Raw genomic sequence first — 23,677 nt, forward strand, 5'->3', positions numbered from 1 at the left:
CAAAAGTTCCGATTGCTTGAACTCGAACGTTGTGATGGAGTTTGGCTGGTCAAAAAGATCAACCAAATCTACCAATATCAACTCTTTGTCGCATGGAGCAGGCGCGTCAGTAAACTCCTTCAAGCGTCTCGCAAGGTTTCGGAGTTTGTGGAGGTGAAGCATGCCGCTTTCGAGCATGTCGGCGCGAAGCGATTTCAGCAGATCAAGCCCTCTTCCAAAAATTGTGTCACGACGGCTGCGGGGGAAAGTTCCATCGTACGCATTGTTAACCCAGCATGCCGATGCACCATTTAGCTGCTCGATCTGCTCGCTGATACCTCTTCTCTCGATCTGATGAAAGATCGATGACTCTTTCGACGATTTCCTGACCATCGCTTGCAAGATGCGAACTGCCAAAATAAACGACGCCAAGTTAGAATTGTGCGCGGTCGCTGCTGCCTCTCCAAATTGACTGTTGCCCGCCGCTAAAGACACAGATGTTGCTGGAGCATTCAGCTGAGCAGTCACTGCGTTTGAGATCGCCTGGTGACACTTTTTGCCTTGCAACAAGTAGTGAACTGTATCCAGAATGAGCACCACATCCACTCCTTGTAAAGCGCGAATAAGCCGTGACGGTGCCATTTCCAACACGCATGCCACAGTAGAGATAACAGAACGCTCCACATTTTGGATGTCCATGTCGTGCAGTACTGCTAGCAGACATTTTGTAATGGCGAGACTGAACCCATAAACATCATCAGCTGTGGCGCTGAAGCCCTTTTGCTCCAACACTACACCTTCCTCCATGCAATCTTTATCGCTTCCATTTGATACACGACTGCGTCGGGTGGAGCACAAACTGCCGCTACCAGTAAAATCTTGACGGTCTTCCTCAATCTTAATCTCTGATTCAGACGCAATTGAATCGAGGCGGTGTTGGCGTTTGCTCGACGACGTCGCCTCGCTAGGCATTTCATCGTCGCAGTTGGCCATATCCTCGTCACTAGGGATTTCCTCGTCATCCATATCCTCATCACGCACGCCATCGAAACCTTCATTTTCTTCCTCCTCGTCATAATCCATGTAGTAGCCCTCTTCGCCTTCGAGTTCATCTTCATCGATATCATCCTCATCCCCGTACTCATCGTGGTCTGATGGATAAAACCACGCCCGACTCCTACCCGCGGACAGCTCGTCACTCTCCGATAAGTCACTATCATTTTCGCGCATCCCAGCACTTCCATTGTGAAGCTCTAGCAACTTTCTCATAGGCGACGGAGATGCCACAACTGAGTTTCCCTCAATCGCAGTGTTGTCGGCTGAGTTCAGAACATCCATGATGGTTTTTTTGTCTCGATCTTTCGCTTGGACACGTGCTCCACATTGTAACAAAAAAGAAGCGACGTCACAGCGACCTACCCTGGCTGCTACGTGTAGAGCAGTACCGCCAATTCCTAGCTGGTGAATATCAGCACCTCGCTTCAGAAGGAGCCGTACCATTCCAAGCGACGCACACTCAACAGCAACATTGAGTGGTTTGTCGATTTCTTGTCCGTGAACGTCAAACATTTTCGGAAAATTCAAGTCTGCGCCGTCCTTTAAAAGAACATTCACTGCAGGAATCGAATCTGCTCGAATAAAGTCTAGCAGTAGCGTTGACAGTACATCCGGATCCGGTAGCGAGTTCACCCGTTTACGATTATGGCGATTTTGAGGGGAGCGCGATGTTGAACTACTCAAAGCAGAAGCTGCTTGCTCGCTTGAGGCAGACACATCCATTGAGTTGCGGCCCGAACAACTTTGCGAATTCAACGAATGCTTCCTGCAGACAACCCGAGTTAGCATTGCCGTCAATTTCAGGGCGTTGCTTCGAAGAGCTGTTGACGAAGACTGCAACAATGGCAGCATACCACTGAACAGTTCCGTATAAATCTTTTCTTGTACGAACATGCTGACAAGCTGAGGGCGATTGTCAAATAGATGAAGCAGAAGCGAGACCATTGAAAGCCGTGAATCTTCCGATTCTTCGCCACTGGCGTTCACCACAACTGCAACAAACTTGTGCAGAACTTCGGGGGTCACAAGCTTACCAATCATCTCTGGTTGGTCATGAGGTGTCCGATGAAATATAACAAGCAAACATTTCGCTGCCTTGACATGCAACGGAATGTGCTTGTGCCGGAGCACATGGCGCAAGAAGTTAACCAACTTCGTGGCTAGTTCAAGCGTGAGTTGCCCTTCTTGTGTAGATTTCTTAGAAAATGCCGATGAGATGGTCGCTTTCGGAGCAATAGCTTGTCCGCACAGGCGGTGTCTTTTACTGGGTTTTCCACTCCATCTCAACTTCATGCAGCATTTTTGCAAAATACCAAGCGCTGTCATCACGATGCTTGGATGGAAACCACCATCCTTTTCTTCATCTCCATCCACCAAGCGAAGTAAGAAATCCAGATAACCGACAAAACGTCCATGCTCCAGCAGCTCTCGCAGAGCAAACGCCTCGGTGCTACACAAACTCGATAAGCCACTCAAGCACTCCTCCACAATCATTTGTGCACTCTTTGCATCTCCAGAGTTTGGAGTACTTGTCTTGCTCTTCCAAGCTAATAGATCAGTGATGTACAGTTCAACAATCTCCACCATCTTTGACCGCGCAAACATGTGCCGATCCATCTTCATCAGGTAATTAATCGATTGGACTGCTAAGAGCCGAACTTCCACTGGATACGTCCGCTCATGCCCACGGAACATGTCTGCTAAAACTGTCAGTAGCTCTGGGTCTTTTGGTGTCTCTGAGGACGATGGCATCCCGCCACCGAAGCCGCGAATTAAAAACGACGGACCATCGGCCCACTCGTTTTCTGCTGACGCGTCCATCATCGCCAACGTGTGCGTCAATGTCTGTAGAGTATCCACTAAGCGACTGCTCGTCGGTTCCAAAACCAGCTTCTTCAGCTCGTAAATCGACACGCCATAGGCCATCTTGGCTCTCTCCTGCAACTTCTTCTCGCGTTTCCGTCTCTTCCGTTTCTTGAGAAGCGCCTGCTTCTTCTCCTCTTTACTTTTCTTCTCGTCTGCCGCTGCTTTCCCATCTTTGCGCGCAACCTTCGGGCGCTGGGCGAAGCATTCCGGACACGCAAGTCCTGCCGCGAGCGTGTCACAGCTCTGACAAACCCACGCGTCGCCTTCCTCCTCTTCGTCGTCACTGTCTCCTTCATCACTGTCGTCTAAACTGTCGTCGCTAGAGGACGAAAGCGAGTCATCTCCGTCTCTCCCCGAGAGTCTCCCAATAGAAAGACCCGGAGGAGGCCGCGGGTTCAGCGTCCCACACATGCCGCACACGCGCATGGCCGCCGGGTTGACCATCGTGCAGGCCGCGCAGTTCCAATCAGCGGCGACGACAGCTCCACTGAGCGCTCGGGTGCTGACTACAGGTGGCGAAGGGTTGGGAGTCTCGCACATCTCGCAGAAACAGCGCGGGGTCTCGTTCAGGAACGTGCAGGCGGGACAGTTCCAGTTCTTGGGGGTGTTCTCTTCTTTTTCTTCTTCTCCTTTCTCTTCTTCTTCTTGGGCCTCTGGCGGGTCCTGCGTCTTGCGCTCCTCGTCCTCGCTGTTGCGACTGGCGCTGCGCTTGCGCTTGCCGCCGCCGCGGCGTTTGCGCCCGCCTCGGCTGGGCGCGCTCGTCTCCATGGAAGCGCGGCGGTCCCTTCTCTCCGTGCAGTTTTTCCACAATTGCAGAGTGAGTGTAATTGTGGCTGGCTGCGAGGTCGAAATGGTGCTTAGGTACGAATGCGCATTTAAGAACGACCATCGTCGACGACTTCAACGTGCAGGCTTCTTTATTAGCGTTTGAGATTTCGCTTGGTTTTTATTTGCCACTGCAAGAGATCGAGCGCATAATTTGCCTTGAACGTGGTGATCAGCATCAATTCCCATGATCAAGGGCCCAGCTCCGAGTTGCAATCTCGACCTCTCAGCTCTGGGTCGTCCTCCAGCATCAGATGGCGAGTTTATTATCACCGTTAGCACGCATGTATATTTATCGGCTGCTACTGTTTTGGATGGTGCTTGCTGACTTTGACTTTGGTGGCGACGGAATTAGAGCTGCTGGTTGTTCTGGGTTTCGTACAGCAAGCAGCGTTTGCTGACGCGAGTGGCCAGTGTTAGCGCTTGCTCGCGACTTCATGGCGTCTTTCGTGCGGCGAGGTAGCGTTGGGTTGGATGGCGCCGAGTCACAATACTGCGATCTCTCTGTATGTGCCAACTTGCTGCACCTCTGACCCCTACAATGATGAAACTGACAGGTTTGTGCTGCAGGGGCGAGGATTGACATCCGGGCAGATTGACCGCACTCTGCGAGTATTTGCGACGGCCGAGACGATTGATTTGTCCAACAACGAGATCGACAAGGTCCCGACGTCGATACCCGCAGAAGTCGTGACACTGGACATGTCGTTCAACGTTATTGCGAGCATTCATGGTATTGAGCGCTTGAAGTTTGTGCAGGAACTGCACCTTGCGTTCAACCGCCTGAACGACGTGAGCGCGCTCGAGTTCTGCCCACGCTTGGTTCGCGTCAATCTCAGTGGCAACAGGTACGACCTCAGTTCACTTTGCTGGATAAGCTTTAAAACAATATTTTCTCTAACGTTGGTTGCATGCAGGCTCATGTATACAAAAGGACTCGAGACGCTCGAATACTTGGAAACCCTTGACATTTCTGACAACCTGGTTGAATCGTACGTACAAGACGCCCACGATTTAGATGCTCAGCTGATCCGCCCTGCTTACAATCCATGGCATTGTGTTTTTCAACAGCCCCGAAGCTCTGCGACCACTTTCACTGAACCAGAACCTCACTCATATTACGATCAGAGGGAACCCGCTCAGCCAGAAGCCTGGATTCCATGTTCCCATGCTGGATATGATCCCCAGTCTACTCATGCTCGATGATAAGAAGATGCGAACCTCGACGAAGTACCAGACGAAAGAAATCACGGTGACCAAGTCTCTATCTTATTGTAAAGTTGCAGCGCACAATATGTTTGGTTGTGTCACGCGTTGTTAACGAATCCGGGGATTTCTTGTCGATTGTGCGTAGCGCGGATTTACGACGACAAGAAGCAATTTGTGATCCACAAGCAAACTCGTCCACGTCCTGCCACCACCGTTCGATCACTGCTTCCAGGAGACCCAGCATCAAAATACGACGGCACCATGTTCCTACCACCCCCGATCGAGCCTACTCACGAACGAGCTCGAGCAGGCGTTCAGAAGTACTACCAGCTACCCACAGACTCACCAGCGCCGCCACCAGCGCCGTTTACGCCCGTCATGTGTAAATCCCGGTCGCCCCCCACGTATCGTGCCGCACCTTACTTGAGCATGTATGACCGACTTGCTCAGTCAAACGGCATTCATGCTAACAGACCCATTACCCCGCCAGTAAAACCAATCTTGAACTCCAGTCCAACCCCAATCAAGCGTGAGGGTGCAGGTTTGCTGGAGCCACAGAGCGAAGGCCAGCATACCACCCCTCGTTCACAGAAATCAGTCGCAAAGCTGTCCAACGAAGGCACCCGAGGTAGGAAATGATACCTTCGCGGCTTCTAAAGTCCTCGTGTCAGCCGCACATGCTAGTACTGACCGTGATGTAACTGTAATGTTTACCAGGTGCAAGTACACCAAGGCATCCACCGGCTTCTCGCAGCGCAGTTGCTCGTCAAGAACGGTGGCAGGAGCCACAACAGCGGCAACGACGGACACAGCCAAGTGTGTCCAATTCAACAACCAAAGGTCCATCGGTCAGAACTGAGACCCCACCCACTGGTCATACTCTGGACGACAAGCAAAGGAACGTGTTGAGTGTGATTCAAAACCTCATTCAGCACAAAAGACAGACCCTAGCAACGCTCGGGGTACAAAAAGTTGACGCAGCAGGGGCTCCAACTCGCCCGCGCGAGTACAACATAGCAGGCCAAATAGTGCGGTAGTAGTAGACGAAGTCAAATAAATATCGGATTAACATACTTCTACCAATTCGCTCGATCATATCGCTCACCCAAGATCTGCCTCACATGCCTCAGCACCAAGAAGTTCCATGCAGTTAACCGTTGGGAAGTAGTGAAGGCGATCTCGGGAGAAATCCACGTATCGCAGCTCTCCGGGTGATAATGCCACGAGCTCAGCCTCTCGTCTTGCAGGGTTGGTTGCCAGTCCAAAAATGTTGGCGGCTGGGGGCTGAGAATCACGATGCACTCGAGCATAAATGATCCCGTCAGCCATTAGTTCTTCCAAAAGCGAGCGCATGTCCTGGAGACTGACAATTTTGCGCATTTTCTTGTGAAGAGCAGTATCTTGAATCCCAGGGCGGCACATGACGATATTCACCACCTTGCGTTTCAGTTTGAGAGCTGTTCTCGTGTTGACACTTCCATCCAAATGAAGCCACGGGCGTGAAACGATTGTGCTTTCCTTTTCAAAAAGAAAATGCACTTTCCCCTCTGTTGACTCGCTTGAAATTCGATACGGGTGAAGTGTCCAGAGGTCTGCGAACTCTTGGAGTACAAAGCGGATGTGATCATAGCCATTTACCTCCAGTACACTTCCTTTTCGTATCATATCACCCAGCTCGAGCTGGATTAAAACGGTAGGTGGAGTGATGCTGCATCCATCACTACTCGCAATTCCAGCCTTGGCGTATCCTTCGCACAGTTCGTTGAGTGTCAAGCCTGATCCAGTAGCTTCAGTTAGCGCAACAGACAACCATGACGACAAAGAGTGCTGCGACGGGAGTGTCCTGTGTTTGGATCTCATTTTCCAAGGAGTGGCTGCGTGAATCCGCACGCTATCAGAAAAAGCCTCCATCGCCTTACTATTTCGTGCTTGGGTTACTCCTTCCGAAACCCCAAACACAGATTTCACAGTCCAGTACTCCTTCAAAAAGTCCTCCGGAAACACTCCACCCCACTGCCGAGATAAATGACCCGACAGACCGCTCACAGCCATCGCTCGCTGGGTCTCGTTCTTTCCAGGAGAGTGCTTCCCCGGTGCTACAAATGATGGGACAAGGCGCGAGGATCCTAAAATCATCGACGATAGAGCCACAATAGCCTGTCCTGGTGACATGTTGACTTCAATTTCGTGCTCAAAGTAGCGTTCATTATCCTCCGCGACCATTGTCGCTTCGTCGACATTTTCGTTGACAAACGATAAATACTTAGCAGCCTCGCAAAATGTCCCCACCAAGTAGTGAGGGATCTTCAAACTTTTCATTTCGTATACCTTCGAGTGAACTTGAAATCCTCGCTGCTTTTGATCCTTCCCTTCGTTCGCCTGAGGTGCGCGCATAATGATTCCGGCTAGCCATAAATACCTCCACACCAATTTAACCTCACTTTCTCCCCAGTTACTCATCAGCATATCCGCCAGGACAGGGTAATAGCTCGACCGCTCGTGCAGAATCACTTGCAATGCACGGCACAGGAGCGCTGCCAATCGTGGTTGCTGCATGATTGCAACCTCCTCATGGAAATTTCCACCAGGGTTCTTCATTCCCGTGATTGTAACTTTAGCTCGCTCAACCCTTGCTTGAATAGCCGGTGCTTCCAGCAGATCACTTACGCGTAGCATACACTCGATCGGCTTCTTTTTGAAAACTTTTCCCAACTCCTTCCACGAAATCAGCGTACGGGATAAATTTGTAGTCCGGAACGCGACACGCTCTTCTCTTCGCTGCAGTGCTAGTGGCACTTCCACAAACCACTGGCAAGTCATTTGTTCAAGGTACAGATCAAGCAACTTCAGATCCTCATCAAGAGTCCACGTCAGAGTTCGGCGAGTTTTCTTCACACCAACGTGCTTGCGGAACTTGCTGACACCGGCTTCACTGGTATCGATCGGGGTCATAAACGCCGAGATCGAGCCATTACTGGTTTTGGCAACCTTGGACCTCTTTTGCGAGGACTGTTCAGCAACCGGCATTTCGGATTCATAGCGTTTCCGTTTCAGCACCTGGATAGACCCCGCAGCCGCTTTAGCTCTCGCAGTGCTGTTTTTCGTATTCGTTGTCGAGTGAGGCACCCACGCTTTTAGAGTGTAGATATTATGATCAGATAGAGGTGCCGACTGAATGAGTGCACCATCAAGATTGATGCTCACGCTGTTGGGTTCCCGTGATTTGGTCCCTAATCGAGCTCCCTCAACGCTCAAAAAGCGTAGGGACTTCCAATATGCCTTTGCATCATCCGGTTCGTTGAAATTAAACTCCAGGGGTACTCGTCCGGCGAAGTGGTCGCTCTTGCTTTTGCAAGAGAATCCCGGCGCATACGCATACGAGTGTTCAGATGGAAGCCGATGTAGAACACTTGTTCCTTGCTTCACACTAATGTGCACATGACGCTTGACCTTAAACAAGCCCCCTGACAGTGTTGCAAACGCCACTCTTGAGACCACTGAATCAAAATCGTCGGTGCCGTTGAAGAGACCACTCAAAGAAGTATCTTGCACAACCTGCAGAAGTCGCAGTTCAAGTAACACCCGCACAATCTTTGAAAACCGGTCTGCTTCACACCCCCGAAGCTTTTCTACGACTGGGTCGGGCAACGATTCCCACACTCCACCCTTGCTAATAGCCAACCTAACGGTTGCTTCTTCGTGGTCAGAAAGCAATTCCGGTACGCCAACGAGCTGGATGTATTCCTTCACAGTCAAGAGATCCAGAACGTCCTTCAGCGCGAATAACACCTCTTTTGAACTGTCATGCGGCGAAGCAGTATGAATGTCACCTTCCGCACCATTTGATTTCTCACGAGACTTAGCAGCCTCGTCGTCCTCTGCAGAGTTTTGACCTCTTAAATGTGCAGCTCGATCCCATATCAAGAGATGAAATTGCCGACACTTGTACAGCATGCCGAAGTACATTCCAAGCCTGCGACTTTGTTTCTGTAGCTTCACTAATCCAAGTCGTGCTAGTTTGTAAGACGCCGCGCTATACTTGACAACCTCCTGGTCAATAGTCTCATGAGCAGGAGTTTCCTTCATCACGGTACCGACGCGGTGTTTTTGCCGATTAGTAACCACAACATAGTCATCGTTATCGTGGTCAACAAGCGTTGCCTGGTATTTTCTCTGCTGTTCCTCCGCATACGCTTTCATGAACTCTCGGATTGCCTCACGATTGCGTTGGTATCCAAGTAGCACAGCACATTTCACTTTCCGATGCGCTTTCTGAAGAACTTGCTTTGGTGGCAAAGTAATATCCATTGTTGTCACTTTCTTCTCCTCAACAAGTTCGTGAACAATACGCTGCACTGAGCGAATGTCCATAGTGCTCACGTCTGTCACCCTTTCCATCTCGACCAGGCCACTGCGCAATTGATGCAGTGACACAATCTTCTCCATCTGCACTCGCTTCAAGATGTAATTCCTCCGTCTATCAATTGTAGATGCCCTCACTACCCCTCTTGAAGCCTGGATCATTGAGGCAGCTTGGGCTTGTCCACTACAATCGTCAGTGACGTCCTCTCTTTTAGGCGCGCTATACTTGTCAGATGAGCGAGTAACCCGCACACCAACATTGGAATCAGTCGAGTTCGTGCTATTATCATCAATTGGGGCGTGCTGGTCACTTTCATTTTGCTTCCCGACAACCGGAACAAACATCCGATACATTGTGCTCTTGCCTAGCACTACTTGCTCCACAGAAATATTGTAGTTCGAGATTAATCCCTGTGCCAACTTGTATGGCAGTTTGAATGTTGGGACACCCAACACATCTCGAAGCTCAGGCACTGTTGCGCCAACAGCATCTCGGTCTTGAATTGCCACAAACATTTGTTCCATGATCCCGCGCTCGATAACAGGACGACCTGCAGTTATTGCATCAGACCCAAGCTCCTCATATGTAACAGGGGTACCTCGCCGCCGACCGGACAAGCCCGACGAATCAGCTGAGCCATTTCGTAGACGGACACACCACAGTTTCCGACCGATGTATTCATTTCCCGTTTTGCACCGTGCCATGAACAATTGCAACGGAAAACTTGGTTTTGCGCGCATCTGCTGCATAAAGTAGTTACGCAGCTGCTCCTGATGGCGTTTGCCGTAGCCCAACTCGCGCCCAATGTCAGCGAACACACATGTTCTTTCTCCTCGTGCCTTCATCATACCCACGATGACCTGTGCCAGAACTTCTTTTGGGAACACTTGCTGTGAAATTATGGCAGACGGCGACACCATGGATGCGTGAAATTTGCAGGCAAACCGCCGCAAGTGGACCATGTTAAATCGTCTCTGGTCAGCCGTGACAATGTTCTTTACAACGTAGTTTGACCCAATCAACATGTCCAGCAGGTAGTGGAGCTTCCGTGAATCTCCGAATAGTCGTGAATTCGTGAGCACCGCTGCATTCTCTCCGCGCACTTTCGCGCGGCCAATAATCTCCAACAGATCGAACTGCGGTGATATAGTATCGATAGAGCTAGAATCCTGCACACCCAGGTACTTTAATCGTAGATCCTCGCAAGCCACAACACCGAGCACACCGTCCTGATTACTCGTCACAGCTTCGTCGTAGCTCAGTCCACCTACATCCACCTCCTCTCCGAGGCGGAAACCCCGTGGACTTCGTAATACCCATTGCGTATCATCTGCAGCATCTTTCACCTCCTTCTTAACTTCCTCATCCCGCTGCTGCTGCTGTCGTTCTGAATACTTGTCTGGATCTTCTTTCACTACCACATCATTTCGTTCGTCCACAATCACCAATTCCACCTCCTTATTCACCTCGTTGCTGCCTTGCCGCCGCCTCCGCACTCGACTAGCGCAATCACTTTTATCTCCTCGAGTGCCAGAATCCACATCCGACAACCTCCTGCGTTGCTTCTGCGCTGCAATCCGCCTCATAGACGGTAACACCGGCTGCAAGTGCTGGTGCTTGTGTTTCTGGCGCTTGGGCGTCTTATCTGCCTCGTCACTCCTCGTCGTCAGCGCTGGCGAGTCGCCGCTTGGACTGTTGAGCAGCGTGGTCTTCCACTTGCGCTTCCTCCTGGGCGTTGAGACTCCCCTTCCACCAATCAGCGGCTTCATGTCCGCTGTCTTGTCCTGTAGCGGCCGCATGACGTGGAAGCTCAGCTGCGTCTCCATTCCCCGCAGCACTTTCCAGGCATAGCGGCGGTAGGCCATGTCATCCTCCGGGTCCACAGCGTCGAACAACTCGCGTAAAGGCATCCCGCAGCGCCCCTCGAGGCCGATTTCCTCCAGGCAGCGCGCTACGAACTGCGGCATAGAGCTCTTCACGGCCATATTCGGGCGCGAATCGCGACTGGGCTTGGCGCTTCTCTTCCAGTGCGTCAGAGACGTTTTTATTGGATGAAAACGGAACGCAAATTTTACGATATTTTGATTAAAATATTTGTACACTCCTGGCCAAATTAATCCGGCCACCCACCTATTTGACCGTAGCTCAGCCAATTCTACAGATATGGCGCTGCGGTTTTGATATGTGTTTTGTATAGTACAGAGAAGCACAGTGTTTGTGTTAACAATTGCGGTTTGCGGTTTGTGCGGTAGCTCCCATACAATACACCGTTTTGGGCATGCGGTCCAAACTTCCGGCCACCCGAGCCCATACTAAAATGAAGATATATGGTACGAAAAGATTGTATTAGTAATGCGTTTTACCACCCTTCTTCTCAATCACTTCAATGCAGCGTCGAGGCATTGAATCTATGAGCGTCGTTAGCGTAGCTTGATCAATGTTTTTCCACGCCGCCAATATAGCTGCTGTCAGGTCTCCAACATTAGCGTACTGGCGTCCGTTGGGGTAGACTTTGCGATCCAGCAACGCCCACAGGTTCTCGATGGGGTTCAGATCGGGTGAACAGGCAGGCCAATCGAGCACGTTCACTCCTTGCTCTTCAAAGAACGCCTTGGTCTTCTGCGACGTGTGAATGGAGGCGTTGTCTTGTTGATAGACAAAGTCCATCCCGTAGTTTAGGTGAGCATAGGGTAGCAAGAACTCCGACACAGTGTAGATGTACTGTGCCGAAGCCTGCCTCCCTATGAGCACCGTCTTGCCCTTGGCGCTGAAGCCGCCCCACACCATCACAGAGCCTCCACCGTTCTGACGCCTCACTGTTGTCCTTGGCGGCCGCCTCACGTCGTGCCAGTAGCTTTGGAGCCCGTCGGGCCCGTCCAAGTTGAACTTCTTTTCATCTGAAAAGATGATGCGCAGCCAGTCCTTCTTCGACGTAACAACTATGTGTTTAGCCCACTCAAGACGGTGGGCCTTGTGCGCGGCTGTCAGTGCCAGCGTGTTCTCCATCTTGGTGTAGATTAGCCAGTCTACACCAGCAAGGAGACGCCGTATCGTGCGGGGTGAGCACTTGCAGCTGCACTCTTCTTTCAGCTGCGCAGCCGTGTAATCGCCGCTGGCCGCCTTGCGAAGCAGAAAACGGGCAAGCCTCTCTGACACAACGGGCTTCTTTCCAGGCGATTTCGGCGTGGCGCAGCAAGGGCTCGTTCAATTGCGTCGCGTGAGCGCTTGACTCTTCTTGCAATAGCTCGGACCGAGAACCCTCCTTCGTGTAGTCCTCGAATGCGTCCTCTTTCCTCGTCGCTTAGTCAAGGCGGCATCGCCCAGTGAGTCTGGAAATGAAGCAACTGTGGTGGAGGCCTGCGCATGCGCAGTATTCAACGGCTGGACAGCAGATCAAGCCAAATGTTTAATCTTTTCGTACCATATATCTTCATTTTAGTATGGGCTCGGGTGGCCGGAAGTTTGGACCGCATGCCCAAAACGGTGTATTGTATGGGAGCTACCGCACAAACCGCAAACCGCAATTGTTAACACAAACACTGTGCTTCTCTGTACTATACAAAACACATATCAAAACCGCAGCGCCATATCTGTAGAATTGGCTGAGCTACGGTCAAATAGGTGGGTGGCCGGATTAATTTTGGCCAGGAGTGTATATGCAGTAAGGGAAAAGGTCAATTAACCCTCCACTCACAAATGGACGCCTTCCACAAATAGCATAGGTTGGTGTCATATCTGCTGCAGATATGGCCGAGGCACATCGCGGCATATCGCTTCATGAACCTAGAATCTGGTCCCACGAGACTCCCCTACCCCTCGATTTATGCAGTGAGCCCATCTTAAACATTTGTCTCGGAAATGTATACTTTATGCTGATCATCATTCTACCGTCACTCTGCTGCCTTAAGTGTCTGCATATATCTTCCGACACTCCGAGAAGTCGCTCACTCTTCAATCTGCCGTGAAAACGCGAAGACGCAACTGACTGAAGTGGGTTCAAACAACTTGCTGTATTATTATTTGTGCCCAAATGCTACTTTCTACAGAAACCATGGTGCACTTGAAACATTCGGCGATTCACTGGAGAGTTCGCTGCGTCTTGGACTCCTGCAGCGAGGAAGAGAACATCCCGCCAAACGTGGCAAGCGGCAGCGCGGCCAGCCGCGACGACGCTGCTTCAACCGGGACCGCGACTCCCCCTGGCTCCCACCCGGCACCTCCAAGCTCGGGCTGCCTAAATGCGCCACAGACCCGCGGCCAAGCTCGCCAGAGGCGGCGAGTTGTTCGCTCAGCTCCACCACGTCGTCGCCTGTGCTGTTGGATACGCCACCACGAGCAGCACTGCGGCCGGTGCGGTGACGACATCGCTGCGCACGCGCCGAGAGCGCCGTCAGCCCCGCCGCGAAGACGCTGCACCGTACGCCCGACACCGAGCGCCGACCGAGCAAGCAGAGCGTCGCGCTGACAACCCTGCCGGGCGTTCAAGCACTGTGTCTGTGGCTGGCGATGTGCATTGTCCCTCGCCCCAGACGCCTCGCGCGTTGGCCGTGTCGCGTTGCTCATCTGCAGGAGCAGTACAACCCCATGGGTATCGTCTTCCCGACCGTAGCGCACTTCGGCTGGTGTGCGTGCGTGTCCCCGTGCCGCACCGAGACGTGCCGCAATGCACTGATGAACGTCTACTGCAATATCAGTTGCTGCCCGTACGACGGTCTGTGTGGAAACGGTCTCGTGGAGTCCACCAAGCTGTGCATGATGCGCAACGCGCGCAAGTCTTCGTTGTGTGTGGTGGCGGCGGAGGACATTGACGCTGGTGAAGTCCTGGGCCAGTACCTCGGCGAGATGGATCTCGTGCGCCCCTACGTTCGTGACCAGCCTCGCAATCGCGGCTACCGCCTCGTCATGAAGATGCGCCCGGCGTCTCCCGTCTATCCGGTGCGCGTGGTCATCAACGCCGAGTTCATGGGTGGCATGATGAGGTTTGTCAACCACCGGTGGCCGAGTTCCGAGAAGTCTCTAATGGTCGACGCATGACCGTCGTGGTGGCGACGACGGCCTTTATCCGCAAAGGCCGAGAGATCACGGTCGACTATGACGACAATCTGTTCGTTTGCCGCTGCGGCGACGAGTTGTGCTGCCACCGAAACATCTAGAACGAAGAGGACCCGTAGCAAGAGGTGGTGAGAAGCAAGGGCGAGTGGGACGACGTGTTGGTGGTTCGTCAAAGGGTAGGTAACCGTTCTCTGTTTGCATGCACACTTAATGAAGCTTTGTTGATGTTGACGCTCTTGCATTGAGTATCTTAGCGAAAGGTTGCAATCGCTGGCCGTTCGTCGTTTTGGCGTCAAAGAGGGAAGCCCATCTCTCCACGACAGAAGCTCAAGGCGCATGGAAGCCGATGCAGTACACTAGTTTGGCGTTTTCGCGCGCGATTTTTGCGCCACGAGCTTGCAGCCATCGCTTTCCGAGGAGTTTGTAGTCGTGGGGGAGGCGGTGTAAGCCGCGTTCGCGGCGGCAGCAGTCTCTCGTTTCGCAATTTTGGTTTTGCCGCGATCCCCGCAAGCTCCACGACCTGACACCCTACCTCCCCACCCCAAACCCTCCATCACCTCTGAGCGGCACGCTGCACTGCTGAATCATCGTTTCGGGGATTACTTGCTCACTGTGTTGGTGGTGCCTTACGCAGATGGTGAAACTAACAGGAGGCCTTAACTACAAGATGGCGGAGATCACCCGCCTCCTGAAGCTCGTCGAGGAGTATTTGCCGCTTGGAAAAGACGAGTGGGAACGCCTCTCCGTGGCCTACAAGACCAGTCGCAGCCGAACGTGAGCTGAGCGCGACCTGGACAGCCTGCGCCGTAAGTTCAAGGCACTCTATAGCACCCGAAAGCAGACCGGGGCTGCCGAGATGCCCCCGCATATCGAGAAGGCAAAGTGGGCGAAACAAGCTATTGACGACAAGGCGAACGTCGTCAAAATGAACGACGCCGCCGACGAGGACCAAGACGACAACGAAGGAAAAGATGAGCGCTACGTGGAGCCGGACTTCAGCTTTGAACTCTACTTCAACGAGGAAGACGATCGTAGTGATACAGTGCTGCTAGGCAGCGACCAGGCAGGCAGCACCAACAGCGGGAGTGACGAGACTTGCTCCGGGGAGAGATCTGAAACCGCAGTTTCGAACGCTGGTATTTCGCTCAGCACTCTGCTTCCGAGCAAACCTTCGGATGCCTTCGACTTGCAGCTTGGCGACGAGGACCTGGAGGCGTTTGCGACGCCGAAGCCTGCACCTCTTCCTGCTGCACCAGCACCACGCCAGCTTCGCTCCGCGGGGCTCCAAAAGCCGAGGGCTACCGCCAACTCACGAGTCAACGTCGCCGTGGCAGCAGCAACTTTCAAGGCTAACAAACTGCCGGCTGCGGGCGGATACGAACCCGGAACCCGCGATGGGGAAGGAAGCCTACCTCCTCAAAACCCTTCTAAGTGCTCCCAACCGCCTCGGTGGCGGCAACTTGTACTCGTTCCGGGGCAGTGTCGACTCCAAGCGATCGAGGGACGCCGGTGTCAATGAAGAGGACGAGGCGAGCTTCGCCAAGGCGAAACGCCTCCGCGTGCTGAAGTCGACCACGGCGTTGAAGAAAAAGCTGACTGACCTCAAGAGCGCCAGCAGCAACATCGGCACCAGCACCAGCACCTTTAAGATGATGCTGCTGTTCCGTGTGGAGAGCGAGCGCAAATCCGAGGCGAGACGCGTCGAGGAGGAACTGCGTCGTCGAGACGAAGCAGCTGCGAAGGACGCACGGTTGCAGGCCGAGAAGCTGGAGGCGGAGGAGCGACGCCGGCAAGACAAGCTGGAGGCCGACGAGCGTCTGCGCCGCGATAAAGAGGACGCCCGCGCAAGAACGCAGGAGATGATCATGTTGATCGGAGCGATCTTCAAGAAGGAGTAGTAGCCGGAGACGCGTGCAGAATTGAATCGCGCGCGTGATCACTGCAAAGACAGCACGGCTATAAGTTGTGCATGGGAGCTCTAACGAACTACGGATCTAAACTCTCGGGGTTCGTTCGAATGTAGCGTTTCACTAGCCAAGACCCCTGTTAACTCCAAATACAAACGCGACTCATGTACATCGGCGACCGAAGAGAAGAAGAAGGTGAAGAGTTACGTTCTAGCTTCGGGACACAAGTTCGACACCAACGCTAAACAACCGCCCCTCAACAAGAAGAACAACGAAATCTCAAAAGTAGTTACACAAGAAGAAGTGCATGTTATTCGAGGTGTACACGGTCGAAGCGAGCTTCACGAGCTTTCATTAGCGCACCTACACCGACAGCTCCATCTCACCGCTGAACGTCGATCGGATCCGGGAGATCTCCACAGTGCGGGTCCGGTAGTTGACCAGGCGGAATATGTTTTTGAGGCGAAGGCCCCGCATGGCAGGGTCGTAAGGCAGGAGGAGGTTGAGCCTGCTGTAAACCTTCTGAATGCTTCCCATGCCCCACTCCGCAGCCTGGCGTACAGACTTTATGGCATTGTGTAGTGTCCTCGCCGAGCTGCACAGAGAGGGCACGATCCGGTCAATGTCCCCATTCTTTAGAAGGGTCAGTATTCAACCCGTCATGGCCGTCGAGCAAGGAAACGCGGAGTCGGAGACCACATCCATGCGCGGGTCCGGCACACGGCGGGGTCGAGGAGCTTCATACGGAACCTCAACGAGGTGTTCGAGTCGTTCCACGACCCCGGGCAGTTGTACTTGCACCAAATGATGCAGCCGTCCGCAGCAAAGCAGATGGTGCCCGTCACAAAGACGGAGTGCAACCACCCGTTGCACATTGCATTCTGGAGATCAGCGTCGGACGGCTGCATCACCTACATGCATCACCAAAAAGCCACACATTAGCTACAACAGTAAGGTTAATATAGCTACATTTCAATTCTCACCCGTAGACTTTTGCCGTCTATAAAACCGAAGGTGTGCTTCAATAGCGGCTCGCGTGCTTCCACTAGCTTTGCCAGCCGGACTTGCTGTGCTGGAGACGGAAACGAGATCCGGGCCGGGGCGAACCCCTCCAGCGCCTGCGGCAGCGCCTTCTCGGCCTTGGGCAGCGTCCTAGCAAGTGTTGCAGGGGGCAAGCCGAACAGCATACGAAGGGTGCTGTTCTCCATTGACCCCACGTAGAAATAGAGAACCAACCCCAATACTTGATGGAGGTAGCGCAACTTTGGCGGGCGCCCGCGCGTTAAAGGCTCCCGAACAGTGAAGAACCCCGAGAATCTCCGCAACAAGCGGAGAAACGTGGATCTGAGGCAGTCATAGAGTAAGTTAGGCACGAACAATCGAAATGGAATACACCATGGGCTTGCCTTGTCAAACTCGTGGCGGTGAGGAAGTTTGTGTCGCTCGCGGATGTGTACAGCGACATCCACGCCGACGCGTTCGGCTGGTCCAGGCAGGTAGTGCCTGCTCCGCACAGCGATCCTCCAGGCCTTCTGAAGCAACAGTTTGTGCACCTCTGCGCGAGCCTTGAGCAATTCGGTATCGTGCCTCACGAGCACTTCGGTCAGACACAGCATCATGTCCATGTCGTAGTCGTTTTCCATGGCAGCAGGGAGGCGGAAAACTTTGAAAGCGAGGTCGAGAGGGGGAACACAGAAGGATTGATTTTGCCCGCTGGGTGTCCGTACACAAGTGCCGCGTTTAGAGTCGAGGTGCAGTTGTGTCCCGGGGCCCTGGGCTCTTGTCCCTGGGCACACTATATGCATTTACAGCATTTGTGGTGCCGACTTTGGCCGATATGTCGACATATATCTTTTTTTTATACCTGTCTTATCTGCTGCAGATATGACACCAACCTATGCTATTTGTGGATGGCGTCCAATGTCGGAGGAGCCGACAAGCAAAAACATATTTCTGTCGGAGCCGTGGACATGTTTGGATTGCAGTTTTATGTCGATGATTTAGGAAAGGCAATCCGATAGGATAAGTAATCGGCACATAATACATACGTAGGCATGGCGTCAAAACACTGGACACCGTTGACAAGTTGGGGGTTCACTTCCAGGGAGCCGCAACACGCTGCTGCCCACCGCACGTCGTGCGTGCGTTACAATGAGGCTAATGAGACAGAGAGGTCACGCTTCTAACCTGCTGCTGCGCTGCGACTAGCGCATGGCGCATCCGTCCGCGAGGTTCTGCAAAAAGTACACCATGGGGATTGTGGTGCGCGGCAACAGCACGGGTTTTATCAGCACAACAATGTGGCCAACCACAAGCATAGCAGTCGCGACTTATGCGGCCACAAGCCGGAGAACGTATACGTGCATCCCCAGCAGCTGCCGTCGTGCAACGACGCATGTACGAAGAGGCCTACAGGTATGGCCTAGAAAGATGAGAGTATTCCGATTTTATTTCCTGTTTGAGAGAACATTTTGTAAAGTCCCAGTACTTCTTCAACGTTGTTATACTTTTACAGATGCCACTACTCTTGAATTATGACGTTGTACACCGTACGTCATTTTTCGCGGTCAGCGAAAGAGTAGCTACGGCAGCACGAATTCTCTTGGCTCCGAATCCCTGCGAGCGATCGCCAACAACACGCTGTACGGACGCACAGTGACTGTGCATTACTGAGAAATGCATCTCCACGACTGCGTTCTTGACACCATCACTGCCTTCACCTTCGGGTGCACCGTCGCCATTTTCCGACGTATTTCCCGTATTTTCCACATCGAACCGAATGACCGAAGGACAAGTTAGCATCTGCATGTTCTACAGCCGAAGCTACAACACCGTGTTTGGACTCGACGTCTTGTACAGCCCCACGCCGCTGGAACGTCTCCATGTTGCTATGTGCTCAGCGTCGAGACCGTGGCGAGCAGTGTGCGTCGGTACGTGACCTACCAAGCCACTGTGCTCGCGAGGTGCACGATGACCGTGTCGCCGTTCCCGACCAGAACCGAGTCCTGTACTTCGTCACCTACATCTATACCAGCAAAAAGGTTAGCAAGGTACGCTTCGCCTCACAAGTAAAATGGTTGATAACGTACTGAGGACAGCAACGATCTTCCCAATACTACTGATGACAACCTCTTAAATCTCTTGATCGACGTCGGTCAGCTGGACCATCAGTAGCTTCATAATCATCGCGTGTTCCGTGGCGATGTTGTAGCCAAAGTAACACATCAGGGCCGTGAGGATGTCGAGCGTCTCGGCGTTGACAACCACGTCCTCGTTCACCCCGTCAGCAAGCGCGTGCAAATGCCCGGTTCACTTAACAACTAACTGTCGTGCGAATCATGCGCGAAGCACTCCACACGAACGGTCACCGCTCGGAGCCAGCCGACGCCGCCATCGCAGCCGGTGTTTCCAGCACTCTAGTGCAGACCAGAGGCGTGACGAGATAGCTGCGGCTGCTTCTAGCAGGACAGTGCTGAAGCCATGCCGCCATGGACCAAAAGCCAGGTTCCCAGCCCTCGAGCAGCGGTAAGTTTATCTGTTGCTGCTGTGTATTTTATTTATTAATTGTAATTATCTGCGTTGTTGGTTGGAAAACTAGGCTGTTTGAATGAGTCGAGGATATACGTCGCAATAAGTTCCGCCCAGTCACGACGCGGTGCCTGCTCACGATGAGCATCAAGCCCGAGCCGCAGTTTCTTGAGGGGCGTTCCGAGACCGCCTCTGTCGAATATCTTCGACGCTTTCGCCTCTCGATTCCCAGGATCACGCACAAGGGTCGTCGGAAGCGGTCGGAAGTACAGGTAAATAATAAAATTGATAATTATTTAACACATGAGTATTTTATTTTTATACGTTGTGTTTTTTATAGATCGTAGCAGACGAGTTTGGACACGTTATGCAGTATAAGATTGAAACCACCCCCGTCCTAGAGTGGTGCGACAAATACGAGCATTTTTTTGCATGGACCAAACTTCTATCTACATCGACATGAACCCCTAGGCGACAATTACCCTGTAAGGGAAACGCGGTGTCTATGTGGTTCAAGGTATGTGTATTGTTGATATTAAAAATTGTTCTTTTAAATTAATTGGTTTTGCAGGAATGTCTGAAAATTCGTTTTGTGTGCGTCGGCTACTGCCGTTAAATTGCCCCCATTAATCATGTTTGCTGGAGCAACGGGATGCAAAATCGAAGCTGAAGTTCACCAAAATAGATTGCACAAGGAGGAGAAGGGCGTACTGGCAGTGCTGAAGAATGCATATTGCGACGAACGCGTCATGTTGGAATCGATCAAGGAGGTAAGAAATGAGTTCGTAATGATTTGCTGGTTTTATTAATGACGTCTTTTCGTACAGTAGGGTTGGACACCATCAGTTTCTTATTGTCGCACGGTAGTGCTTGACAGCTTGAAAATGCACAAGATGAGCATTGTGCGTGCTCATCTTGAGGACGCAATGGCTGACGTGGAGTTCTCCCCTCCCGGTGCTACGATGCTTGCCCAGCCAATGGACGTCGCTGTTATGGCAGGCTTTAACCGTGGCTACCGCGAGCTATATACTCAGCACTACTGCGTTCATGACCACAGTATAACCCCTCAAGAAGGACGTAGCCTAATTGCGTCGTTCGTATTGCAGCCATGGGACAACATATCAGCCATAACGATTCGCATAGGTTTCGTGAAGGCTGGTTTAGTTCCCATCGGGCTGCGTACCCGCGATGGTAACTTTTCCATTCCCAATGGACTGGACCCAAGGACACCACAAGGCGTTTGAGGAATTCAAAATAGCATTGAGCAGTATACCAGTTCTAGCTTTACCATATTTCTCGAAACCTTTTGTATAAGAACGGATGCATCCCGATTTGCCGTGGTAGGTGTTCATTTCCAGCATACCGACGAACAACTAGAAAGGCCTATTTCAATTTGTGGTAGAAAAATGGTAGCGGCGGAATTGAATTACCCAACACATAAACAAGAAATGCTGGCCATTGTACACTGCTTACACATTTGGAGAGCATATATTAACTGAACGGAGGGTGTCTGGTTGAGACCGACTATCATTAATTGGAGCGCGTTTTGATGCAGAAGAGCATTAATCAACGACTTTGTCAGTGGTATGATTTGCTAATTTGTTTTTTTGATACATTTCCGGCCTAACCAATACAGTTGCTGACGCTATGAGTCAAGAGTCATTCGTAGTGTCCGTTCGTGTTCTTGGTGCGACTGCTGGGACACCGTGTTGACTAGGAACGCCAGTAGTTCAGCATACCTTTTTGGATTGGCTTTCTCAAGTATGAGGTGAATTTCCCTTTGTAAGTCATGGGGAATAGTCATGCCCTTCAACCTGCTTCGCAGTTCCTTGTCGTCTCCATTCCACATTTGGGGGCCCCATGGCTCCAGAGAGGCTCCCTTTTCTGAACAAGAACTGTAATGGGTCTGTCCTACTTGTTCATCCAGTGTGGCTCTGTGCAGCTCAACATTTTCTTCACTTTTCTCCTCTTGTTCTGGGGTGTCACCTTTGCCCCCTTCCTTCGGCCGTGTGTGCACGAATGCTGAGTAATGTTCTCCCCAGAAACGCAGGATGAGCGGCATTTGTCTCGCCTGTTTTTTTTCAAGCTTTATCGCTGCTAGACATTCTTCCAGCGTTAAAGGCACCTGCTACCCAGTCTCGAAAATCTTTCTCCCACGCGTAGTCGTGCTAGGTCTGCAGAGACCAGTGCCACTGCTGTTTTCCGTCCGTGTTGAACGATAGCACAAAACGTTTCTGGTGCAGAAAGTTGGCTGCCATCGCCATTAACTCACTGCTGCCCCAATTGTGTCTGGCTATTACAGCCTGTCGGCTCGAGGGAGTCGCCCCGTATTGCTCCAAGTACCATTGGAACTGCGTTTTAGATTCTCGCGCAGACATGCCATACCAGCCGCGCTTCACGTTGATCAGCGTTTGGGTTCGTGTGTAGTGATCGAATTGCTCGTTCATGTTCAGGAATCCTGACCACCTAATACTCCTCCTGATACTCGTAGTGACCTCCTCAAGCGTTGCATCATAAGCCGCCAGATCTTGATCCGCTGCAGCCTGTGTCAACGCCATTGCCATGCAGTTTCCGGACGACGGTGTGGTTACTTGTCGTATACCCAGCACCCGTTCCACATCATGAAAATCCTTGATCACGTCATCCTCCGTTCCTGTAATTACCAACCGTCCACCCTTGTGTAGGTTTGTCGATCCCAACAGCTTGCGTAGTGTCGATCGTTCTCGTCGCTTAAGCGCCACTAGTTGAGGCGTCGATTTCGTTGCTTTTGGTTTTGCCTTGACCAGACGCAGCTTGGCCAGCTCCTGCTTAGTGATCTTGGATTTGGCTTTCTGCTCATGTTCATCGCTGGAAGGAATTTCAATGACGTCCGGCTGGGCCACTGTAGGCTCTGTCGCTTCCTCCACCTCATCCTCGGTATCTGAGTCGTCCGCTAGTTCAGCGAACCTCGATGACGCTATGGTTGACCGTCGATTTAGAGCTGCCGTATGCGCGTATAGCTTCCGTCCTCCCCGGAGCGGTACTGTGACACATGCTCGCTTCGGTTTCGGTTCTACCAGCGGAGGTTCGTGTGCCGGTTGCTGAGATCTGCCTCTGCCTTGCTGCCTCTGCGAGTGTTTACCTGGGCCGATTTTGTGCGTTTCTCGTGGACAGTCGGTCGTTACTTCCGATGGGGTCACTGCTACCTGATCCTTACGTTCCGTTTCAGTCTGAAGCTGGAGCCTCTTGGCCACTGTCTCCTTAACTTCCTCCATGCTAGCAAAGGGTTTTGCCAAATCTTCCAACCCGGCCACATCTTGCACCGTTGCTACTCTGCTCCCTAGTCCTTGTACGCCGTCAGACGTCCAATATCCATGAACCTGGTGACGTTGTAGATTTTGACTTCATACTCTCGTTGAGTCGTTGTTCTGACTCCATCTCGATCTAACTGGCCTTCCCAAACAGACCCAGTGTCTGGTCCGTGCATGTTAGCGAGACGATAAACCGTCCCTTTAAACGGAACTACCGTGTGCGCAAACTTCCGCGACGTTCATCTGTAGAAGAAGAAATGGATGCTGCGTTGGTAGTGGTTATAGCTAATGATCTTTGCCAGGTTGAACATTCGGACGAGCTCGGCTTGGTTGACCTTGGTGCCTTCTGCTGCTAACAGGATATCCTTTTTCAGAGCCCTCGTGGACTGTCTGCTCACTCGAACACTCGTGCGATAGCGTAGGTGTAGAACTACAGGCAGTGACACAAATACCCGGGCCAAACAGGCCACAGACCAATGCGCTGATTGGTAAATACAAACTTCAAAGAAAATATAAAAACGCCATGTTATTAATCGCTTAAACTGTCATTGACTTGATCCTAGGAATTGCTGTCTGAAATCTACGAATTACTAGCTCCTCTG

At 52.0% G+C, this 23,677-nt stretch overlaps 4 protein-coding genes across 4 annotated transcripts; 1 reads left to right on the plus strand and 3 right to left on the minus strand.

Moving 5' to 3' along the window:
- Positions 1–194: 194 nt before the first annotated feature.
- KRP23_1134 (uncharacterized protein) lies at positions 195–1,317 on the minus strand (the record flags this gene model as incomplete). Its single annotated transcript, XM_067881698.1, has 2 exons — positions 195–235; positions 318–1,317. 2 exons carry the CDS (start codon positions 1,315–1,317, stop codon positions 195–197), a joined length of 1,041 nt encoding a protein of 346 aa, XP_067751702.1.
- A 394-nt stretch (positions 1,318–1,711) lies between these two features.
- KRP23_1135 (uncharacterized protein) lies at positions 1,712–3,669 on the minus strand (the record flags this gene model as incomplete). The annotated part of the gene is made up of 2 exons (XM_067881709.1): positions 1,712–1,869; positions 2,823–3,669. The coding sequence occupies 2 exons, from the start codon at positions 3,667–3,669 to the stop codon at positions 1,712–1,714; spliced, it is 1,005 nt and encodes a 334-aa protein (XP_067751703.1).
- A 494-nt stretch (positions 3,670–4,163) lies between these two features.
- Positions 4,164–5,794, plus strand: KRP23_1136 (Nischarin; the record flags this gene model as incomplete). Its single annotated transcript, XM_067881720.1, has 7 exons — positions 4,164–4,232; positions 4,297–4,574; positions 4,644–4,718; positions 4,798–5,000; positions 5,081–5,366; positions 5,477–5,563; positions 5,653–5,794. 7 exons carry the CDS (start codon positions 4,164–4,166, stop codon positions 5,792–5,794), a joined length of 1,140 nt encoding a protein of 379 aa, XP_067751704.1.
- A 242-nt stretch (positions 5,795–6,036) lies between these two features.
- Positions 6,037–11,283, minus strand: KRP23_1137 (uncharacterized protein; the record flags this gene model as incomplete). Its single annotated transcript, XM_067881731.1, has 1 exon — positions 6,037–11,283. One exon carries the CDS (start codon positions 11,281–11,283, stop codon positions 6,037–6,039), a length of 5,247 nt encoding a protein of 1,748 aa, XP_067751705.1.
- Positions 11,284–23,677: the final 12,394 nt, after the last annotated feature.

This window comes from Phytophthora ramorum (genome assembly GCF_020800215.1).
Source record: "Phytophthora ramorum isolate Pr-102 chromosome Unknown Phyram_PR-102_s0001, whole genome shotgun sequence".
Lineage (NCBI taxonomy): Eukaryota > Oomycota > Peronosporomycetes > Peronosporales > Peronosporaceae > Phytophthora > Phytophthora ramorum.